A 23,245-nucleotide genomic window follows, 5' to 3' on the forward strand; every position below is an offset into this window, starting at 1 on the left:
GTCAGGAACGACAACAGTGTACAACAACACATGCCCGTGTGTAATGGTGTCACTGTCAGTTATTGTCATAGACGAAAGACCCTCACCGCCCCGCCGTCGTCTTTGTGCGTTCTCTTTTTGGAATGCGTAAAAAAAAAATTCGCAGTGTCCCGTGTGCACGTATAAGCGGCTTTAATTTGCCAACTTTTGCTCGTGCATTTCGAGCTCACCCTCCTCTGCTCTTGAACTTTGGCCCCCTCTGTTTTCCCTTCCATTTGCACCTCAGCGAGGGCACAGGAGAACTGAATTTCCCACAGCGAGAGGCGCGCTCTCAAACGGCTTTTTAATCACTTCCAGAGCGCGTCACGCGACGCCCAGCGGCCCGGGGCTCGGATCCCTCGCAGGCACGCTCTGCAGGGCCGCCCCGGTAATCTGTCACTGCAAGGGACGGGGGGAAATGGCTGTATTTAAGTGAAAGGATACGGTTTCATCCCACAATTACGTCTCCCTGGTGTTTACAGATCTTTTCACAGAGGAAGAAAGGAAAGTCGCACATGCCGCGCAGGAGTTCAGGTTTTTTTTTTTGCTGTCAAAGGACTTTTGAACTCAAAGACTTCCCCTCCCCACTTGAATTACAAGCATGTAATGTTATCCAAAATTACAGATGCGATTGGATGAAATGCAATTCCATTGTGTGTGTGTGTGTGTGTGTGTGTGTGTGTGTGTGTGTGTGTGTGTGTGTGTGTGTGTGTGTGTGTGTGTGTGTGTGTGTGTGTGTGTGAGAGAGTCATACGTTTCTAAATGTTTGGTACCGTGTGCCATTAGGATTGTTTGTTGGCGTTGTGGAAATATTTGAGAAACGTCAGCAGTGCAATCCGTTGTTGTACAAATATTTATTTCCTTTACTGTGTTTTCTCCTTCTAGTACATATTAACATATTTTTCAACATGTGTACCACTAATTCCAAGGTTGTTCATAAAATAAAACACACAAGGAGCTCGCCTGACACGTCACTCGTGCTTTCAATTTCAGGAATGGCAGAACTCCATTCAGAAGAACGCCGGACTGGCCTTCATTGAGCTCATTAACGAAGGAAGGTAATCCATCTGTTTCATGTAACACTGAGGATTATCACAAGGAAACCGCTCGCTGTGTAATGACTCTTAAAATGCTTTATTCCCCCCCCCCACCCCCGACGGCTGTAAAAACGCTTGTAGGACCAAATAGTGTGTCATCGATTAGCTGCGAGCCTCCCGTTGGCTGCTCTGAAGTTAGTTACAGTAAATAAAAAAGTAGCTGTAAGAATATTAACACGATGGTCTGGCAGCCTCCTGTTGTTCCCCTCTCTTCTCTTGCACCTCATTGTGCATCGCGGCCTTTGTGTTGCTCTCCTCTCTCGCTCCCATCCCCGGGTGTGGCCAGGCTGCTGTGTTTTTGGTTTTTTTTTTTTCCCCCCTTGTACAGCAGATCAGCGGCTCAGCCCTCTTGTCCATCTGCTGACCCATCTGGCCAGGCCCTCTCTCTCTCACTGGCCAGGGCCTGAGTCAGACGCCCCCCTGACTTCCCCCCGCTGGCCCTGGAACAAAGAGCCGGAGCCAGTCGGGCCACGCGGCGCTGTCCAGGGTGCTGCTGACAGATACATAATTTGCCCGCTCTCACTGTAGTCGCTGCACACCTGCTCTGCTTAACTAGACTGATCTGGAGCTGCCGGCTGGTAAATCAGGCGGCCTTATGAGGCGCCGCTGACGAGGCACCTTCTCTGCACAGCAGCATCCTAACAGCCCTGACAACAGTTGTTGTTGTTGTGTTGTTCTCTTTTTAAGGTGCAGTTGTTCAAATGTAAAACGACAATGAGAGAGAAATATCGTAGGTAGTAAAACTATCATACATGCAAATGAGGGCTAATCAATTTACTTCACACATTTTTTTCCTGTAGCTTTGATGAGACAATGTCTTGACTCCAAATTATCACTCTTAAAGACCCAGTGTGTTGGGTTTGGCAGCATCTAGTAGTCATACATTACATTGCAAACAATGTTGATCTTAATCCGTCAAGTTTTCCTTCAGTTTTCTGACGTCTCGCTTGATCTGGCATCTTCCTTGTAAAAGTTGTATTGTCAATGTGAAATTGTCAAACCTTGAGCTGATCAATGTTTCACTGTATCCAAGCAATATGGCGCCTATGTACTGTATGTAGGCTGCTTTAACTGCTCTCTATGTGAATATAATATCTGAACAACAGTGCTGAAAGTCGTTGGCTCAAATACATAAGCCATTGGATTTGACGTCCAAAAGATTTCACATTCTGCCTCGTCCTCCGACATACATTTCCTCCTTCGTAACCTGCATGCCCAAAACGAACCGCATTTGCATTTAAAAAGTGGATTTTCTTTAAAACGGCTGATTAATCAGATGTTTTGTTTTGGCGTTATGATTTAAAAAAGGCACATCTGTCTTATGTTTGTTCTGTTGTTTCATTTCCGCTTTCAAGTTCTTGGTGTATGTGTACTGATCACCAAGTTGTTGGTTTCCTTTATCCGTCTGACTGAAAGTGCAAACCTATTTTCAATCCAAAATATCTCTTGACAACATCTATTCTGGGTTTGTCGACAGAGCTCAGCTTTGTCACTCCTGCTGCCTTTGAACAGTGAATATCTGCATGTAAATGAGCGCCAGTTAAAGAGACGGCGGCGGCAGCTGATGAACGCTGCCTCGGGATCACCGCCTCTCCCTGGGACAGAAGGGAAATTACAGTCTGTATCAAGCACTAGAGGGAAACAGGAGACGCTTTAATTAAAACAAAGCTGGCTTAATGGTGTGTAAAATGGCACGTAATATAAACACAATAGCAGGGGTGTTTTTAATTATTAAAGATAGTGCAATTTCAATGTGGATGCGGGAGGAGACCGTGGTGCCTCCAGCGTCGCGTCGGCCGTGTGAGAAGTCATGTGAGAAGTCGTTCACATCCGCAGGCTGTTACCATGCAGGGACGCTTCTCATAAGACTTTATTAATGGTTACGGCGCACATATGTGATGCACATTTGCTCTCTGTGCACTGCCAAAGGTTGCTGTGCCACGCCATGAAGGACCACATCGTCCGTGTTGCCAATGAGGCCGAGTTCATCCTGAACAGGCAGCGAGCCGAGGACGTCCACAAACACGCAGAGTTTGAGGTAAAAGCCACATTTTCTTCGGCCAAACTGTGCACAGTCGCAAGACGTGCAAACGCCACAGTAACTATTCACCAGTTGTCCAAATTACAAAAAAACTCCACAAAAGCTATTGCATAGGCTTTAATTTCAATTATTGCCTTCAGACACGCCCCTTTGGATTGTCACAAAGGGCACTGATATGTCTCCTAGGTTAGTGACTACCACCAAGTGTTTGTTCAGGCCATTGAAATCTTAACATCACTTTTATCAGGAAGGTTATTTTTTTGCAGGAAGTTATAAACACAGGGTTAAATATGTGTTTTAAAGATATATAAATATCCTAAATATTTTTTTTGCAATTAATTGTAGGAGCCTGCACCATTGATAAAAAAAAAAAAATGAAATTTCAATATAGGAATTTAGGATTTTGGTGGGTTTTTTTTTGCCCTTTAGCTGAATTCAGACTGCATGAATTTAAATCTGCAATAAAAAAAGAGATTTCTGAAATATTAGCCTCTTCTTATTTTTAGGGCATCCAATACAGTCAAACACCACACTGAGTAATAATCAATGTTAATTGCAAATTCTAAACGGGTTTATTATTAAAGTTTATGCGGCTTTTGTCACACAAGACATTCGCTCCCCACTCAGTGTTTGTGTGTGCTCTCTGTACACGTGCGTGGGTGTGCGTGCGTGCGTGCGAGATCACAGCCGCCTGGTATGCGGTGACAAACGCACACTTTCACCTCCTCTGTTAGCAGCGTGTACACGTGTGGAGTGATGAGTTTCTTATCTGAGGAGAGCAGCCATCCTCAAACAGCTGCTTGATATACAGTTCTTGAGAATCCTTGACCCGCTAGATAAACTGGAGGAGACGGCAAGATAGGCGGTGTCAGGCGGAGGCGGGGGGGAGGAAGTCTACCTGGCCCCATCCGTTCTGTCTGCCAACTCCAGACAGCCGTACACTTCTCATCCGGGCTGCGGCGTTACTTTATTACCCGCTCTCCGGGATTGAAGATTCCGTACGCAGATAAGACATTTTTACAATTAAATTGGTGTCAGGGCGAGGCGTCACACGCTTTAAAGTGATAAATAACGATATTTGTCACACGGCGTCATGCGGTGATGCGATGGTGACAAGCCGAGATTGAGTTATCCGCCCTTGTGAGGAATATGTCGGCGCAAGAAATCTGACAGAATTCAAATTCGGGAAAAGGGGAAATCCAATTAACTCCCAGCTTCTGTTAGCAAATTAGATCTGGAATATTAGTGGGAATTCCCCCAGGGTGGCGCAGTAAGGCAATCCTGTTCCAGCGGCAGAGACGTCGTCTCGGCGGTTACCTGGAACCATCTTGAAGAGTTGCACTCACGTCGGAGAAGCACTTCAGGAACAATAGTAAAGGTTTATGATCAGTGTCAAATGTGTATTTATAGGCACAACATTCACACATACCTCCAGGTATAAAATAGAACAGAAAATACAAAAAATAGTACAACTAGAATAACCAGTTACTAGCAGTATAATGGGAAAACTTTCAATTCACCAATAATAAGCAATTTAAATCAATTCCATTCATATGGAGGCATCTATTGTTCCACAGTGTTTCTGTAGCAGCCAAGAACGCGGTTAATGCTTGGGGGATTTTTTGAAAATGTAATTGGAATTTTCTGAAGAGAGATAATTGTAAAAAATGTAAATTTACAGCAATTTAAATCGGATTTATTTGTAATGCTGAAGCTAAATTGACAACAGGGCCACGGGATTGACGCTACACACGATAAACTAAAAAATATCCATTTGTCTGCAGTGCCCTTTCTTACCACTAGGTGCTGCTTCATCTTACGTGCTGCGACTTTAATAGTGCACGCGCTCTTTTGGCCTATCGTTTCCCCTTTTTTCAGAAAGCACCTCATATTTACATTTTACACCTGAGGCATCCGAGTGCTTGTGCTTGATAGCAGCTTTGTTCACCTTGACAAGACAATACGATTTCCCCTTCCGCTTTAATAGTGCCGTCCGCCGCTACATAGCAGGGAGCCTCATCTGTCCCCTGTTAGCAGCCGGACTGCCTTCATGCTCTCCCGGTGATTTACTGCACACCTCGGAGGGAGCAAAAATATATCTCTCAGCTGTCCGCTAATATCTTTATGCACTCGAGTGTGTTGAATGAAGCCATAACATTTCCCACAGTGACAAATGCTCCATTAAAGGCTATATATTATTCTGGCTTTATTCAAGTGAAACATTCTCAAATGCTATTACTGCAGTGCCACACATCACTTGATGTATTAAAACCAAACAAATATATGATTCCACCCTCCCCTCTTTTTTTCATGTCTATAATTAGTCCAACTGTGCCCAGTACGCCGCCGACAGGAGAGAAGAGGAGAAGATGTGCGACCACCTCATCAGCGCCACCAAGCACAGGGACCATGTGACGGCCAACCAGTTAAAGCAGAAGATTGTCAACATCCTCACAAACAAGCAGGGCGCCTGGGGCACGCTGGCCCAGAGGTAGGGACCCCCGCACACAAACAAGTTCAGCACCCTCCACCCCCACCACCCAGAAGTCTTTAACGCGGCCGGAGCCGCTCCACCAGAGGACAAAAGTTACCTGCTCGCAACCCCAAAAACTCTGCCGTGATTGGATCGGACCACCAGTTAATGTCATTTTCCCAGGACCCGATAGGGTCAGCAATCGGGTCAGCAAACGCAATTACAGTGCGGAGTGGCTTAATCCCTTGGGGACGGCTGATTGGCCCCTGGTTGTCCGACAGACAGACAGACAGACGGACGGACCGGGCGGAGGAAGGAAGGGATGCAGGAAGGGGAGGTGGGGGAGGGGTGTTTCTGCAGCGTTGTCCAGGCATTCGTTGACCCCCTCAGTAACACAGCGCTGCACCTGGTGGTGGTTTTCTCCCACGTCCCCCACGGGCCCTGTTAAAATAACCGCCGGCTCTGCTGCTCCGCTTCCTGCACCCACATGCTTGCACCGAATCAGCCAGGGGAGGCGAGATCAAGAGCTACTTCATCAGACAAACACACACGAGGGGGGGAGGGATGTGCAACTTGGTTTTGTTTGCTTTTTTTTGTGTGTATGTGTGTAGATGCAGCAGGGCTGCAACGATCAGCTGCTTGTCAGTGCAGCCGCAGCCGCGGCATAATTTCACTGTAAAGCACGGCCTCCGTGATGAAACACTGGCTTTGCTTTTATTGGATTTTAAGTAACACTCCCGTTTGAATGTGTTTTCTTTGCCAAGAGAAAAAAAAATCATAGCACATGTAATTATTTTTTATGCCCATATTTTATGTCGCTGGCAGTAAAGTTTAAATACGTTTTCTCTAAAAAAAAAATAATAATAATAAAAAAAAAAGGCATCCATAAAACAATTCGAACCCAGTCAAGAGTGCAAGCAAACGCGCTGAAGGTGAATTCTGGGCTCTTGCTCAAATATTAATGAAGCCCCACTCGGAGGCGAGCATTTGCATTAAAACAAAAGGTTATTGAGCGTGGGCCGCAGTGTAAATGATGCCGCCAAACTTCCAGCAAATTCAAATTTAATGGTAACCTGCTGGCGAAGAAAAATGACGCAATATGCTGCACACGAGCTCAAGGCGGTGTTGCAGTTCAGCAGCTTAGTCTTATTCAATGCTACATTAACTTTCCCATTTATGCCGCTCTTGTAAAAATATAAAGCCCTGGGGCATTTTGAGTGTGTGTGTGTGTGTGTGTGTGTGTGTGTGTGTGTGTGTGTGTGTGTGTGTGTGTGTGTGTGTGTGTGTGTGTGTGTGTGTGTGTGTGTGTGTGTGTGTGTGTGTGTGTGTGCGCAAAAAAAGCGAGACTTTTGTTGTTAATGTTTGTTTTCACCCCGATGCACAGAAATTGCTTTGTGTTTTATATTTACAAATTCTGCCCAGAGACACGTTCGAGGGTGTTTATCATTTGTCTGCAATTTATCACAGGACAGATTTTCCATGGCACCAAGGTTAGACACAGTGCGTTTTTTTTTAGGTGATGATATTGATAAAAAAAAAAAAAAAAAAACATTCCCTTGCAGTTGCACCGTGCATTTTCTTCAGGTCAGCCACTGCTGATTAGCTGCACTCCATTTTGAGTCGTCGTTCCCTCACACACACACACACACACACACACACACACACGACAAGAGCAGTCAACAAGGAAGTAATCTGTGCACGGCTTGGAAACAGCTGCTGTGCAGTCATGTGATCAGAGAAGAATAGGCAGATCAGAGCGCTTGGTGCCCCGTTAGATCATACTCCGTGCTCGCCCGATGATGAATGTCCCTCCGCACAGAGTCAGCATAGGAAAATCAATAGCCCTCAAATTGAAACAGTATAGGCTGGTATTGATCCGCTGCACTAAATCAAAATGAGGAGGCTTTGATACATCTCTCCCAGACAGCTCCCTGCCCAGTAATGACACACTATCAATTTTAGCTTTACACTGATAAATCAAGTTGAAAATTGGATGTCAGAGGTTTTTTTTTTTTCTTTTTTTTTTTACCTCCGCGGGGAGAGTGATTTTCCCGGACCCTCTGCTCCCCTCTCTGCTGTTGACCTCTGAACCCTGCCAGTGGATTATAAAGTTCAGGCTCGTCTCAACTGAAAGTAGATGTCAAGGCGAGGGTGATGAATTCATCCCAGAGTAATGTCCACTCTTTTTCTTTTTCTCCCTCCTTCAGGGTAGAACTCGCACACATTGAAGCCAGTTAAGGCCCAGTGTCCTGTGTGCGCCTGTCTTTTTAAAAGGTCCCATCTTTTAACCCTTGGCAGTTATTTATAGTTCTTCCTGGACTCCTGTGAAGAAGCCGTGTACATTCAGCTACCCAAAGAATCCCTCTTCGGATCAGTATCGTTTAGCCCTCTGTTTACAGCCTCCGGTACAGTGATTAGCTCTCTAGATCTGATAGAATAAAGCAAACATGGTTATAGAAAATTTAGCATCATTTGGGACTTTTAATTGCTGCAAAGTGTTGTTTTGCCACATCATCTCGGTTTATTTGTTTTCTATTTGGGGTTGTACGACCCTACGTATTTAGTATTAAAGTTTCACCCTTCCTTGTGTCATTCTCTCCCGTTTCCGTGTCAGCCAACCCTTCCAGTCGCTAATTGTTTCAATACGCTCAGCCCAACAGACTTGTGAGAGGTCCGGAAAGACACAACGCCTCCCCTTTGTTGACATGCAGGTGCCCACGTCCATCGGTGACAGCTGACGGAGCAGCCTCCGCTGGCCCCCACCGCGGACCTTAACCCCACCTGACTGCTCTATTGATTGCCGACGTTTCTTCTGTATAATTACTTTTTTTTTGCGGCGGGGAGGGGAGAGAGAGAAAGAGAGAGAGAGAGAGAGAGAGAGAGAGTGGTAGGGAAATGGCGGCACATATTGATCCGAGGCGAGGCAGTGAAACAGCCGTTTCCCTTGACTAACAGTGAGTTTCATCTCTGGCGCCTGATGAATGGTAACAATCTGCCGGACGGATAATAACTTTGTGATGGAATGAACCTCCTTTGCTCACCATGTGGCCGGAGTATTTGTTTGCCGGCGAGATGGGGTTATCAATTCTAATAGAGGTCTTCCGGCTCGGCGGGGGGGAGGCACCTTTTATGGGACCTTAGAGCGTGCAGGGGGCTGCGAGTGGACGACCCCTCTGGGGCTGAAACACAAGGCCAAGGTCCCTTCTGGAGCCTGACACCAAAAACAAAAGCCGTCCTGACTGAATAGTTCATATAATTCATGCACGGTTATTTTTGGCAGGAATAATTTATAATAGGCATTTTCATTTGTGCAAACAATGGTATTTTTGATCACATTAAATCTTCTCTAATCTAATAGGATTAATTTCAAAAAGAAAATTGTAAATGTACAACAATTAAAAATCCCATCAGGTGTCAAGTTTCTTAATGTTTTGTAATAATAATAATAATAATAATAATAATTATATTACAAATTCCCCATGAAGCCATGTGTTATTTGCTTTACTTGCAGAAAGCGTGTGCTAAAACACACACAGTTCTGGACATGGTCCCTTTATGATGTCACTCCAAATCCCATCCCAGATTAGTGCCAACACCCGCAGCCATGTGTTCCAGTGCCACAGCAACGCACCGCTTTACCCTGGGAGGCCATAAACAGAGGGCTAAATGTGCTGTTGTCTGGAGATCCACTGAGTTTTTCTTTTGATACCTCATCAGACGAGGCGGCTCCACGGGGATGAAAACGAGAGATCTGAAGCTCTCTGAACTACAGGGCTTGAAAAATACAATACAAAGCTTGTGGGGTGAAAAAAAAGAGGAGTCACACTGTGTGAATTATTAACACAAAATCAATATTTTATTCACTCTGCCAAATGCATCAACACAATCCACCGCCCCACATCTTTCTCCTTGCCAGCCTTGTTATCTGGCGAGTGTTAAAAACCGCCTGCAAGTGATAATGTTTTCTCTCTCCCGTTAATCCAATTGGATCTTATTTAAAACACCAGGACTCTTTGTTTGTCCCTGCCGGTATTCCCTCCTCTTGCGTCTGTTCTCGACCTATACCAGCCTTCTGTCCCCTTGGGGCACTCTTAACCTTGCACACAGAGCTAATTATCTCTGGAAAGGAGCCCATTCACACAGTCATCAATTTCCTCCGCTGCTGAAACGGAGCTGGGCATCGCCCGCCTCTGCCCCCCATTTCCGATGAGAGATGGAGTGGATCCGCCGAGTGCGGCCGTGCAGGGGAGTTCATCCGCAGTACAGTGCGGCCGCTCGGCCCTCGTTCCACCACATGTCTGTCTTCATTACGTCACATGACCTCCAGTTAATCTTGTTGCCGCTGTGCTTGTTTCCTTTTCGTCTTTGCCCGTCCGGTAGCCCGTCCTCCATGTGTCTCTCTCCTCTGTGTCTCAATCTGCAAAACTCAGATTTAAAAAGAGGGCAAGAGAGGGAGAGAGAGAGAAAGCATTTGGCCCTCAGCTGGATGTCCATGCGGGTTTAAAAGTGATGAGCGGCACGATGAGAAAAAAAGAGTCTGCTTAAAAGAAGATGAAAGTCTCACGTTGCATTTGCAGCCTTTTTTAATAATCTGATCACGATGTTGCTCAGACCACCTCATCTGCCTTTGCACTGGATAGATGTATGATAAAACAGGATGTGCTTTTCTACCCTCCCAAAGCCTCTAATCTGTAGGCTACATTGAAAGCAGTGGGCTGAGAAACGCGTATCAGCACATGGCTCCCAGTCATCACCTTTGATTCACACTTTCCTATTTGCTGTCATTCTATTCGGCAGCAGCGACATGTGTAAAAATGCTTACCGAGAAGAATGCACTATTTGGCAGGCAAGGTTTTTGGCCTTTCCTCACTTTGGATCGCATTCCAAGATTCGATCCCCATCATGGTGGGCCTGCCATCTTTCCTGGATAAATATGTTAATATCATGTCTGTGTGTGTGCCTGCATGCAGTTTGCATTCAAAAGGCTCCCACAGTGTGCAGAAAAACATCTTTAGTGGTTTAATCCCAGCTCCTTGACATCACAAAGGGCTGATCCAAGAAAGATGAGATGAAGAGAGAAAATTGTTGCGAATAGTCCATCGGGCACTTCTTTTGCTTGCTGCACATTGCAGAAAGTATGAAAATGGCAAAACAAAAGAGGACACGGCCCTTTGTGATGTCAGTAAGAGCATCAATACTTCTTTAGTGTTAGTGTTTGAGACGACACAACCCCACCAGGTGTCTGTTTCGTTCACTTCCAAGCATGGGGAAGGTCCAACCAGTGCTGAGGAGTCATTTACACAAAAATTGTAATTGTAACGAATTACATTTGCAAAGTAATCTTCTCAACACTGGCTTCATTTTAGCAGGAGGTTGTAAACACAGGGCTAAATGTGCTTCTCTCTGCAGATCTCTGTTTGTTCTGGATGATTCATCGCACCGATTGGCTCCCTTCAGTCTGCCGTGATTCTTGCTCCACTTGCTCAGGTCAACGGCAGAGCGGGACTCCTGACAACCAAAGACCAGTTGTCTCGCTAGGAGGTGCCGCACACGCTCATTGTCGCCGTGTGACGAAAACCAGTCGCCACGCCGCTTTGAAAGGAATTCCAATGCCATTACTGGCATTTATTATAATTGCACCCTCATCATGTCACCAGTGGGAGTCTTTAAAAGGAGCATAATGGTGTCTTATTGAATCAGCATGTCCCTGTCCTTCCTCTTGACCGCCTCGCGCACGTCTTCCTCTGAGCAGAAATAGAATGAAAAGGAAATGTAGAGATCTGTCTGTGATGCAGCTGCGCCGAGCCGCTCCCCTGCAAGTGACGCGGGAATCACACGGCCAATTATTGCTTCGTACAGCCGATCAGTGCGGTGCCTGACTTTCAAGGGCTTTATCCTAATTGTTTGGGATTTTTTTTATTTGTCACCCCCACAAAGGTAAATGTGTGGATTTGAGAGTCAGGAGCACCGCGTCCTGGTTCGGCTCTTCTCTACATCTGAGCCTTACTCATTTCACTAGAAACCTACGGTGCTAGCAGCACCAGGCCCAAATTCACCCTTTAACTTTCTATCTACTCAAAAAAAGCAATTCAGGCGCAATATGTTCTGTGCGACTATGGCGGCACTAAGAATATATCTTCCTCTAATCCAGTCCCGGTCCTTGTCAGCTGTCAACAGTAGCTGCTTTTCCTGGACTGATGTTACAGCTTGATGTTATAGCTCGCCGTACAACTCACTGCTGTCCTTTTATTTTTCTCCCACGTCTTGTTTTGAATTATGCCTGTCAGCCTTCCCTTTTCCTTCTACAAACAAAAGCACGCTCCCCGTAGACTGCGGGTGTTAGATGTGGAAACTCAACCACCTTGGCGGCGGCGGCAGCTCCTGGAAGAAGGGGGGAGTGCTTTAAATACCTATTTGTGCAAGGAGAGAAGAGACGCTGCGCATTTATCCTGCCGCACTTAGCAAGTCTGAAAGCATCCATAAATAATGTTGCTCCTGTTTCCTGTAGGTTATCAGTGCTGGAAAATTAGCTTTTAAAATGCGGTTTGAGATCCATTTGGGTGATTGATGGATGACGGGGCTAATAAATTTCACCAGTTTCTAGGAGGCCGGCTCACGGCCATTCTTTACGGCTGTCACGAGGCCAGACACATTTGATGTGGAAAATAAACGGGTCTCAAACCAACTCGGCCTAATAAAGCGTGCTATTGGAGGGGGAAATGTGTTTTTGTTGCGCCGACGATTCCAGGCAAGTGGCTTTTCTGTTAACGACTCCGAAACGGTTCGTCTTTTATCAGTCGTCATTAAAAATGGATGGACGAGAGCTCGCTGTTAGCTCCTGCAACGTGTTAAATAACAATTGCCAGGGTCAATAATCAGTTTGGAATTATTATTTTTTTTTTACGACATGGCTCGATTTTGACAAACTTTCTTTTTCATTTTTAGCCCAATCTTGTTCTCTCCGGTGACGCACTCTGACCCCTGACCTCCCCTTGAACCACAGCTTGAAGACTCTCTGCTCTGGATTTGCTACAAATCCTCCTGAGAACTTCCTGGACCACCATCAGAGGGCATTTTGCCAAAGTCCAAACCAAGGCTCACACCGAATAACATACGATTGTGACATTGATCATGTAGTATAATGTGCTGGTCATAGTCTGTGAGCACATGGCAAAACATAGGAAAGAGTATCACTATCCTGGCAGACTTTTTATTATGGCTATAAGACAAAAAAAAAAATCACATTAAACATCATGAAAAGTTCATTTTACAATAATTTGCAACCCTGTCTTATCAATGGCCTCCATCTGAGTTCCTCCTCTGCTTGCCACACTTTTCAGTAAGTGTTTTCTAAAGCATCTTGTTATGCAAATCAACTCTTTGTGATGTCATAAAGGGTGCTGGTTAGTGGCAACTCCCCCAGCCGGGCCTCCGGGACCTTGTCTGCCCTGCTTCTGTTCCCTCCTGGTCGTGTGGAAGGTGGAGCTACGCCTCAGTTTTAGCAGGACGCCAATAACAGGACGGATTAATCATTCCACGGGGATGCTCTGCTGGATTCTGACGTGAACAACAAAGATTCATCCCAGAAACCAAACAACGACCCTTTAGGGTTGCACTAACACCATACTTGTTCCATTATTGTTTCTGATACTATTAAGTTCCTCGGGCAGGCAAGTGCAGGAATCTTCAAAGTGGCCGATTTATCCCCCCACTGGCATCTGCTGCCTGCGACTAAGAATTAAGGGATATAATCTTCTGCAGTAATCGCCCACTTGCCTACAGTGGATTTACATTTTTCACACTGTGTAATCTCGCATTTACAAAATCATTTACGTGGGGGGGGGTTTTTTCCCCTCACAGCCCGCTGACATCTCTTTTCCTTCCGCTAAGCTCCGGCGGAGGGGGGGAGGGGCCGAGATTGACACGGGACAAGCTCGAGGCCTTTGCATACATCGGCGGCTCGTGATTTTATTTTTTTTTTGCGCATACAATGAGCGCAGGCTCTCACACGCGCTCAGCTTTGATTGATACTTAGCCGAAAGTGAGCTCTTGTTGCTGTCAGAGCCCACATAAGTCTCCTGAGCCCTGTGATTTTCTGACATTTGCAGATATCATATTCGCGGCGGAGCGAGCTGTATTTTGTGATGTGATCCCCTGTAACACTTTAATCTGTTTAGACTGCTTCAATACTGGAGCTGAGGAAGGCTGGGAGGGAGGAAGGGGGGGGAGGGGGCACGGCAGGACGTGCACAATGCAATCGGCCGCCGCCTGCCAAGGTCTTGCAAAACTCTCAGGTTTGATTTGGACACGTGGAACTGAGGTTTTTTTTCTTTATAGCCACTGCAGGTGTTTTTACCTTCATAATATGGAGGAAAAAACATCAGCGTTGAGGGTTCTGCAACATCTGCCACGTACAATTGCAACAAGCAGCAACGCCACGCGCATGCACAGGTGTCGCCTTTCACCCAAACATCTCGCAGCTGCTGATCTTCAACAAAACGAAAGGTGAAAAAGGAAACGGCGGCAATGCAGCTGAACACAAAATGGAATGCAACCGAGCAAACGACTGATGTGATCAGCTCTCACCCCGTGCCATCGACCGCACAGTTTTTTTTTTTTTTATTCCTCTCACAAAGGTATTTTTCCCTTCTGCTTTCCTTCCTTCAAACACAAAGTCTTTGAAACAGTTGGAGCTATTTCAAAGGACAACAGTTGGAATAAGCAGCACTTAGTAACCCAACGCTGGTCCCCGGTACTTAATGTTGTGCATCAGCTGCAGGCAATAAAATTACCCCAGGTTCCACGCTAATGTTGGAATAATCATTTACAAAGACGGTTACCACATGCTGGAAATGTTTTCTTCTTCCCCCTCTGCCCCTCCCTTCTTTTTTTTCTCCTTTACGCGCCTAATTCGCTGTTATTAATAATGAATAAAAATGCAATTTTCTGCCGGGTTGCTCGAGGGGTCTGGGAACCATTTCAATGAATATTTCAGCACATTATTTTAATCATGGCTCCATATATACAGATGGGGGGGGGGGGTGACTCGGCTTTATGGGCTCATGCCTCAAACCGCCTCAAGACCCCCGGTCATTAAACCCCACGCTGTCTGCGTTCGAGGGTTCCTACCTTTTGATTTACAAGACTTGTTAAAAAAAAAAGAGGAGAAAAAAAGGGCAAGCTGCGCCATTTATACACGTAATTTGATGCTGTATTTGTTAATGGGAGCGCCGGTGATTTATGTGCGCGGAGCAGCGGCTGCTGCGATGCCACGGGCTCCGGCACGACGCCATCACTGGGGGCCCGGGCGCAGCCAGCGCCACTCGTCAGCCTAATAAATCTCTTATCTCTGGCCTGATTTTTTTGAGATTCATCGATCAGAAAAGTCTGCTGTAAGCAGATCACGGCAAACTTCGGCTTCGCCTAACCCACTTGTCCGCCCCTTCCCCTCTCTCCCTCCCTCCCCCTCCCAGCGAGCCCCTGGACTTCTGGCGTCTGGACTACTGGGAGGACGACCTCCGGCGCAGGAGGAGGTTCGTCAGGAACCCCTTCGGCTCCACCCACTTGGACGTGGCCTGCAAGTCCCTGCAGGAGTACGGTGAGTTGGCCTCCCTCGCCGTGAAATCAGCGTTTTGTTTTGTTTTCTGTCTGTGTCCCAATTCCAACTTTTGAGAGCTGAAAAACGCCAGACCGTCATTATATGACTTTTTTTTTTTTAGCTCCATTTTAATGATTAGGCCCTAATGGGGCAGTAAAGCTCGCTGGGGCTTGTCCGCGCGGCGCTCAAGCACAAGTTACGTGTCATTTTTATTGGCAACGTATTTACAAGTCTTTGAATTGAACATGACACATTCGCTTTATTGCACTCTGCTGCCCCCCCTCCAGCCCCATGCTCCCCGTCTTTTATCGCTCTCCCCCCCGCCAGCCAAACTTTCCTCATCGGCCCCTGCAGTTTTGCAGCGTCGCCCACCACCTTGTGTCAATTTCGCCTCATGTCATGCAACACCGCTTTTTGGAAAAAAAGGGGGGGAAAGCAGCGGCGGCACCATTAAACACCGCTGGCCCCTCTCTTCGTCCATGTAATTGAATAGCGGAGCAACTGTATAAAAAGGCACGAGGGTGAATGTATTGATTCTCAAATTGATGGAGTTAGAGCCTCTGTTTTTTTTTTTTTATATATATATGCCTCATGGAACATATGTATAAAACAGTCTGTGCATGTGTGGGATCGGGTTGTTCCCTGACCCCTGGCTGCCGCTGTGTGGAGCCAGCGCAGCCCAGCCCTGATTGTTTCTGCTGCTATCAAAGCAACCATATGAAGATCGTGGCAGCCCCCCGGAGAAAAATACATGCCAGCTGCTGCCTCGACTGCAGGTGGTCCCCTGGAACACACATGCAATCATCGCACTGTCTGCTTTTAGAGCTTTTAAAGCAGAAGTTATTATTATTTCCTTTGGCTGGGGGTGATGTGTTGATGCAGCTGTGCCAAGGACTCCACCGTCCAACCGCTTCTCTTTATAACAATTATTTTGTCCCCCTGTCATTTATTAGGGGCTGTTGCGTTGCGTCGCATCTGCGCTTCGCACTCTGGTGTGTGTCTGTTCTGAATTGCGTGTTTGTTTTGAAATGGAGATCACACTGCGGTCCACGCAGAACTGTGTTTGTCTCGCATGTACGCTTGAGTGTGCGCGACTGACGTGGAAATTCATCGATTTTCATTTTAAGCTCAGTATCGGTTGGAACGTCACTATTTTCTTTCTCTGCTGCAATCTTTTTTTGATATTATTCTCCAGCAGTTTGGTAAAATGTGGCCGTAAGTTTTGTTTTTAAAAGTTAAAACAACATTTAGGCTTCTGAGCACTCCACACACCAGAAATGTGTGATGCATGTGTAAATCAAAAAAAAAACTATTATTTTTTTTTCTTTTTAAACAAATGATAACAGCGCTAGTTTCCATTTGCCTCCTCTTAGGGAGGATAAAGTATCATGTTACTAGCAGTGCTGGTTCACTGAATAAAACTTCCACGACTTTGTAAAAGATGAGATTATTTTGAAGGCAAATAAAACCATAATCTCCTTCCCTCAGGTCACTTTTGTTTCTCTAAACTTTGAAATAATTTCATTCATCTGATTGACTGACACAGATGTCCACAACAAGATGACACCAATACCAGCTTCCCATCCATCAGATGGCTGCAATGCTTTTCCGACCGTTGTGTTTTGCTGGTGTTGCTTGACGTTAATGCCCGCTTGACTGAGGAGCCGTTGAGCTCCTGCTGGCTGCCGGTGGTTTTAATGAGCTGAATAATGTATAAACTTGTCAAGCGACAGGATCACCTGCGGTCAGATGAGTCTCCAACTCTCCCGGAGAGGTGAGCTGCACTTTTAGGCTTATTTTTGTTTTCCCCGCAGGCTTTGATGTGGCTCCTCAGCCGAGGCCAGGCTTTGCTAGGAGCTAAAATGGGAAAAATCTTTTGTTCTTTCTAAACAAAAACAAAAAAAAAGAGCTTCACAGCTTTGGCTGTGGCAGGTGGTTACCGTTTTTGTTTTTGATATACTGACTGTTTTTTTTTTCTTTCTATTAATATTCATTTTTAATCAGCCTTCGCATCGAGGCATATTCCCGTACTTCACATGGCCCCGGTGGAGCGGTTCGGAGGTGACGTATCAATAAGTCATACCAGCTGTCTGGCAGCCAGTCCACCAAACTTCTTGTGGGTTTCCTGCTTCCAGAGCAGCGCTGAAGCGAAAGGCTTGTTTTGGTTGGCTCACCAGAGTCATTATTAGAGGTCTAGAATCTTGGACCAGTGTAAGACCAGCGGACTGTTCGCTATGAATACACACTTTCTGGTTTGACAGCAAGATTTGACAGTCTGAACTCAGCTTCCAACTTTTTTTTTTCTTTTTTCAAAGAAGAGCCTGATCTGTTGTGCTTGCAGGCTGAGAAGCGACAGTGAGAGATTTTTATAGCCATTATTATTACTGGATCGCCTTCTCTTCTGCAGAATGAACAATTTGGCAAATATACTGGTAAGAAAGACGTACTTGAGTTATTTTAGAAGTGGAATTCATTGTTCCTTGGAGTCAATTTTCGTGTTAAGTCAAGGTTTTTTTAAGATAAACTTGTAATAATGTGATTTAACTGGTCACAAAATTCTCATTCCCACTGTTTTCTAACAATAACAAGGGTAGACATGCATGATATCTGTTATTTGGTCAATGAAGTCTTCTGCAAATTCTTCCTCTACTTTCTTTACCTTTTAGAGAATTTCTAGAACACACTGTTCTAGAAATCAGCCCTTTGTGATGTCACAAATGGCACTGATCCCTCTGCCAGTTTGGAGCCAAGTCTTTACTGCCTTGTCATTTTTAGCAGGAAGCTACAGTTTTACTGTAGACTGTAAACAGAGGGATGGATGGATATTGTTTTCTGGGAGCTATAACACTGCAAAGCTCCTCCTATATGAAAAACTGACTTCATCAGCTATTTAACATTCAGTCTTTTTGCGTTCCTGGCATGCCAACTAACACACCAAGTGTGAAAAATAACAACTGAGGTGTTTCTAGAAGGGCTGTTTTTTTTTTTGTTTTGTTTTTTTTTACATGTTACTGCGCTGGGACGAGCTGTTTTAATTTTGGGACCTGATTATTATAGTAACACCTCTGCAGATTTTATTTTTTTTTTAATGTTGGCGAAGCTGTTTTGGCTTTGGTTTTTACTGGGTCTCACCAGTAAAAACCAAAGCCAAAACAACCTCTTCAGGCCGAGTGAGAGAAACGCTTGTTTTGTAAGGCCTGTATGGTTTTTTGACCAAACAAACCTTGTTTATTGCTGAAAGTGGACCGGCAAAATCAATTTTTTTCAGTTTAGAAACGGCTGTAATGAGGTCCCTTTAAGATCTTTAAATAACTTCTAACTGATTGTTGATCCCTGCAACCTCGGCAAGATGTTCCCGTTGTGATCACTGTTCCAAGTGAGGTCCTAGGTGTGTGTGTCTGTGTGTGTGTGCTAGTGTGCGTGCCTGTGTCTCACCTCGCTGTCTATTAGCAGCGCAGACAGCTTAGCCAGCACATTCTGTGTCCACCCTGCGCCTGCAATAAGCTGCCCTGTTACGGCCGGGCCCCCTCGGCCAGCATCGCACTGTATCGTGAGGTGATTGGAAGCGGGCAAGCATGAAATGGAAGTCACGTTAATATTGATCCAAGTGTTTAACGGGGTGTTTTACCTCCGGGTGTCCTTGCTGTCTCATTTCAGGTGAGCGGCTTCTCTGCGAGCTGATTGGCTCCCCCCCTAAACCTCCCCCACACCCCCGGAGCAGCGCTCAGATCTTTACAGCCGTGATGTGACATTAACCCTGCTCCTGCTTCACCACCAAAAAGACGTTAAACTGTGATTACCGCCATGCAAATTGGGACGCTTGAAGGCATCCTTTCAGTACAAATACATTATGTTGGGTTTTTGTTTTTTGTTTTTTTTACATTTTATTTACACGAACTGCACAACGTTCAGGTCCAGATGGCGGAATTATTAGACTGCACTGCTGACGTTCTGATGGGGGAGAGGATGAGGTTGTTTGCATGCTCCGGCAGCACAGGAGACACACGCACACACGCGAACGCACACACACTACACAACAGCAGGATATGAAATAAATATCTCCCCAACAGGAAGCGTCTGCATCGTATAAACGCTCCTACATCAAAGTTATAACGTTTACTTAAATTCGTCCTCCTCGAAAACCGGATGGCCTCGGGGTCACAGGAAGCATGAAGTTGTCCTTCTCTCCTCCTCGTCATTTCATCTCTCAGTGCCGCGTAGAATAAAAGTGGAGGGAGGGGGGTGTGGGGGGCAGAATTGGATCGCCGGCGCAGTAACGCAATCCCATGCGCCGCACGCTGTGGAATGAGGATCCCGCCGAGAGGCTGCGTAGGAGGGCACGATCCGGAGCAGACTCTGGGAAAGGGGAGGCTCGCGTCTCAGACTCTCGGCCGAACTCCCGCTTCGCCCGTATTATAACAAATGAGTGGGCGTCCGTCGCGAGATAGCGCAACCGGAGCTGGCCGCGCAGCAGCCGTCCACACACGGCGTGACACGGCCAGATATAAAGCAGAATAATTCCTGGAAAAGCTCTGCAGCTGAAATCCTCGCTCTTGTTTAGACAGCAGGGTCGACGTCGCTGTTTTTCTTTCGCTTGTGTTCCAAATGTTGCCTGTCGCGTCAGCTGAAAAACATCCAGCGATTATCAGAGCGGCCCAGTGTTGACCTAATCCCAACTGCGATGGAAAAAAAAAACACCTTTTATTTATAGTACAGTATATTGAATTTATTGTAGTATTTTTTTCCATTCTTTACTTTTGCTGGAGAGAAGTTCCCATTGTTGCATGTGGAGTTGGTTGTAGTTCAGTGGTGGAAAAGATTGTCTGCTTGGCCTTCACATTGTTCTTGAAGGGCTTTGCTGCTGCTCTCAGACAAAGACAATAAAAAGTTTTTTGTTGCGTAAAGCTGTGATTTTACTGCCGGGCCAAGATTTTTCTTTCTATTGAATCACCAGTGCTTTGGAACGCACATTCAGCAGGATATAAGCGTATTGTAGTCGTGATAAATTGTGCTTTGCTTGCCATTTTCAGTTTATTTCTGTTGGATAAACACATGTTGGTAAATCGAGGGGCAGCGAAACACAGCGTCTCCCTTCATAAATTCACCCTGAAAAGAAGATTTTAGGTCCCTTCGGTAATTGAAATGGCACTTTGCGTGTTAGCCCGGCTGCACACTTCTCCCCTTCAGCCTCTCTAAGGGTCATCCTTTTTGTCTTGCCATTTAGTGATCAAAGACGAACACAATGTCTCTAATGAATCTTCCTCAACGTGGCGGCTCAGCACACCCTGTAATCGTGACAAATGGCAAACCCTTTCGCAGGCCCACTTTTCATTTGAGAGCGGGGATATCACTCACTTTTTATGTCGCCACATTTTGGCGTTCCATTTTTTTTTTCCCCAGAGGGGGAAAAATAAGAAGAAACTATGCTGCTCTCCCCTCCCCTGCCCTCACCCAGTCCTCCCCCAACCCCTCCTGTAGGAACTGGCTTGCTTTGCGGCTGAAATCCCGCTCTGTCGCCTCCCGAGCTGGCTGCACTTTGTCATTTGCTTGTAGAAATCAGCACAGTTTATTTGGTCTGCTCGAGCCTTTGCCGACTTGCCAATCAGAGCATCAACCTGTCCGCCGAGATTTCCCTCATTTGCCTGGAGCGCCGTGATGGTTTACAGAATTACAGCTTCGGGTTTCACTCTCTCTGTTTGATCTTTGACCGCTGGCTGGCTTTTGCTTTTAACATCACACGCAATTCGTTTCCGAAAAACGCAGGAGTTTTTTTCTTTTCCTCCTCCTCCTCACCGCCTGATGAAAGCAGTCCAGATAGGAGACAGAGCAGGAAGCAGGCTCCGTTTTGTTTCCTCTTTCCCTCAGTAGCAGTGTTGACAACAGTCAAATGTGACCTCTTGAAGACGAGGTACCCGCTCCTCCGAGGGGGGAGGGAGGGCCGCATTAAGCGCCGTGCTGAAAGGAAACATGTCAGACGAGTGTCAGCCATTTCTTGATATGTGTTCTTCCTCTCGCACACACACACACACACACACACACACACACACACACACACGCATACACACACGCATGCATACAAGCTTGTCTCTCTGGTTGCGCTCCCTCCTGATTCCCAGTCCTCCCAACCTTAAACTCTGCAAGCAGCCGTGTGGCGGGAAACGAAAGACGATTAGGGCCACAAGAAGAGAAAATAGTATGAGAGGAAGGAGATTTTTATTTCAGTTTTCATTTCGAGATATAAGTCAAAATTTCGTGAAAAAGGTAAACATAAAAAAGACGAAATTTCATGAACAAAGTTGACGTTAAAAAAAGAAGAAATTTAATGAATCAAGTCGATGTAAATAAAACGGAAATTGGCGAGTAGACTGGATGGATGGTGGATTAACCCAGTTAGCCACAGTTAAAAGTAAACTGGTGAAAACTGGTGTATCCCACAAGGTTCACCCACAGTAATCAGGAAACTGGCGAAAACGGAAGGACTCCACTAGACTTGCGAGCAGAGCCTTTCGACTTTACTCTCGACATTATGACTTACTTACGTTGACATCAGTTGCAAAACTTAGATTTTATTCACGAAAATTTGTCTTATTAAGTCAACTTTATTCTCGAAATTTCAACTTTATTCTCGAATTGGAAACCTGGGAAAAAAAAGTTCTATCTTAATGTTTTTTGTCTTCTTGTGGTCCTAATCCTCTTCTTCTGTATGCGGGCACGTGTTTGACACATCTTGTTCGCTGGGAGGGCGTCTGAAGCTTCGGAATCTGATTAGTGGCGCTCTTGTCGGATCGTGATGCACCCTCTGCCTGATGCGGCTGCTGCTTTTTTGAAGAAGAAACAGAGAGCGTTTTTGTTGTTGGCCTTGTCGAAAGATAAAAGCAGGAACACCTCTGACTCTCGACTGTGATGCAGCCTTGGCGTGGAGAAGCACCCTGATACTCTTTTATGCGCTGCAGCAAATAGATTAGTTGGCTTGTCATCACCATCTCAAATGGGATGCATCATGACAGGTTGAAATCTAACTGCTTAAACGGCTCAGTCATTAATGCTGCATGTGTGTTTGGCTGCGCATGGTTGCAAAATTTACTTTTCCAGTTTTCTAAACTAAACTAAATCACTCTTTATGTCTGACAAGACCTTGGAGGACGTTCAGCCAGGTGCTTTCCAACCTGTGTGTTTAGCTTGTCAATGAATTCCACAGGAACAAGAAAAGTTTAAACAGTGCTAAAACACACCGATATAGAAAGTGGCCCTTTGTGGTGTCACAAAGGGAACCTGTGCCTCTTCCAGGTTTGTGCCAACCACCATAGCCTTTTTTCATAGCTTTAATTACCCTCCCTATACTTTTTTTGTACAAGAGACAACCCGGAATGAACTTGCTGAATACGTTGTGAGCATTAACAGCAAATGTGCTCTCAAAGGTCATGAAATTTAGAAAGAATTTCAGTCATCTCTGGCCTTTAGACGTGCAGATTGAGCCTTCGAGAGCCGCAGAGTTTTCATTTCCCTGCATTTTCCGTCCTTTTCATTAGTTACGAGAGAGGATGAGGTGGTCAAGTCAAAGAAGGTTTCCCGCAGCCAACCTGTGGCCAGCCAGAGCCCAGAGTCTGACCTGATCCTGGAGGGAGATGAAGATTCGGCCAGCCTGCTGCAGGAGAAGGAGATGGAAGGCCTGGCTGGTGAGTCTGCCCACCGACACACACACACACGCTGCTGCAGTGTCTCTTTTTCACTTCCTACTCCAGTCTTCTTTAAGTAGCAGATTAAAAGTGTGCACGGCAGATGTCAAAATGTAACTTTTATATGACTTTACGCAACTTAAACACAAATTATTTGTCATTTTTCTAGGTGTAACGTTTAGTTTTACACCACATTTTGCCAGAGACCTTTTTCCTCCATCTTCTGATCTGACCAGGTTTGCTTCACTTTAACAGACATGTATTGTTTTTGGGCTCATAAATGTCCTCTGTTCTGTTATGTTCTGGATGTCGTCAGCACCGTTCCTTCCTCGAGTTTTTACC

The 23,245-nt window shown here is 45.7% G+C and overlaps 1 protein-coding gene across 1 annotated transcript in view; it reads left to right on the top strand.

Moving 5' to 3' along the window:
* Positions 1-23,245, top strand: part of nbeab (neurobeachin b) — a 192,440-nt gene that overhangs the window by 105,446 nt on the left and 63,749 nt on the right. Inside the window, exons 34-38 of the mRNA XM_076036487.1 lie at positions 1,012-1,076; positions 3,045-3,153; positions 5,481-5,647; positions 15,103-15,227; positions 22,757-22,903. Of these exons, the coding sequence (XP_075892602.1) occupies positions 1,012-1,076; positions 3,045-3,153; positions 5,481-5,647; positions 15,103-15,227; positions 22,757-22,903 (613 nt within the window). The remainder of the gene's footprint in view (positions 1-1,011; positions 1,077-3,044; positions 3,154-5,480; positions 5,648-15,102; positions 15,228-22,756; positions 22,904-23,245) is intronic.

This window comes from Nelusetta ayraudi, unplaced genomic scaffold (genome assembly GCF_046127955.1).
Source record: "Nelusetta ayraudi isolate G7.1 ecotype Tasmania unplaced genomic scaffold, CSIRO-AGI_Nayr_v1 ptg000048l, whole genome shotgun sequence".
NCBI classification, from domain to species: Eukaryota; Metazoa; Chordata; class Actinopteri; order Tetraodontiformes; family Monacanthidae; genus Nelusetta; species Nelusetta ayraudi.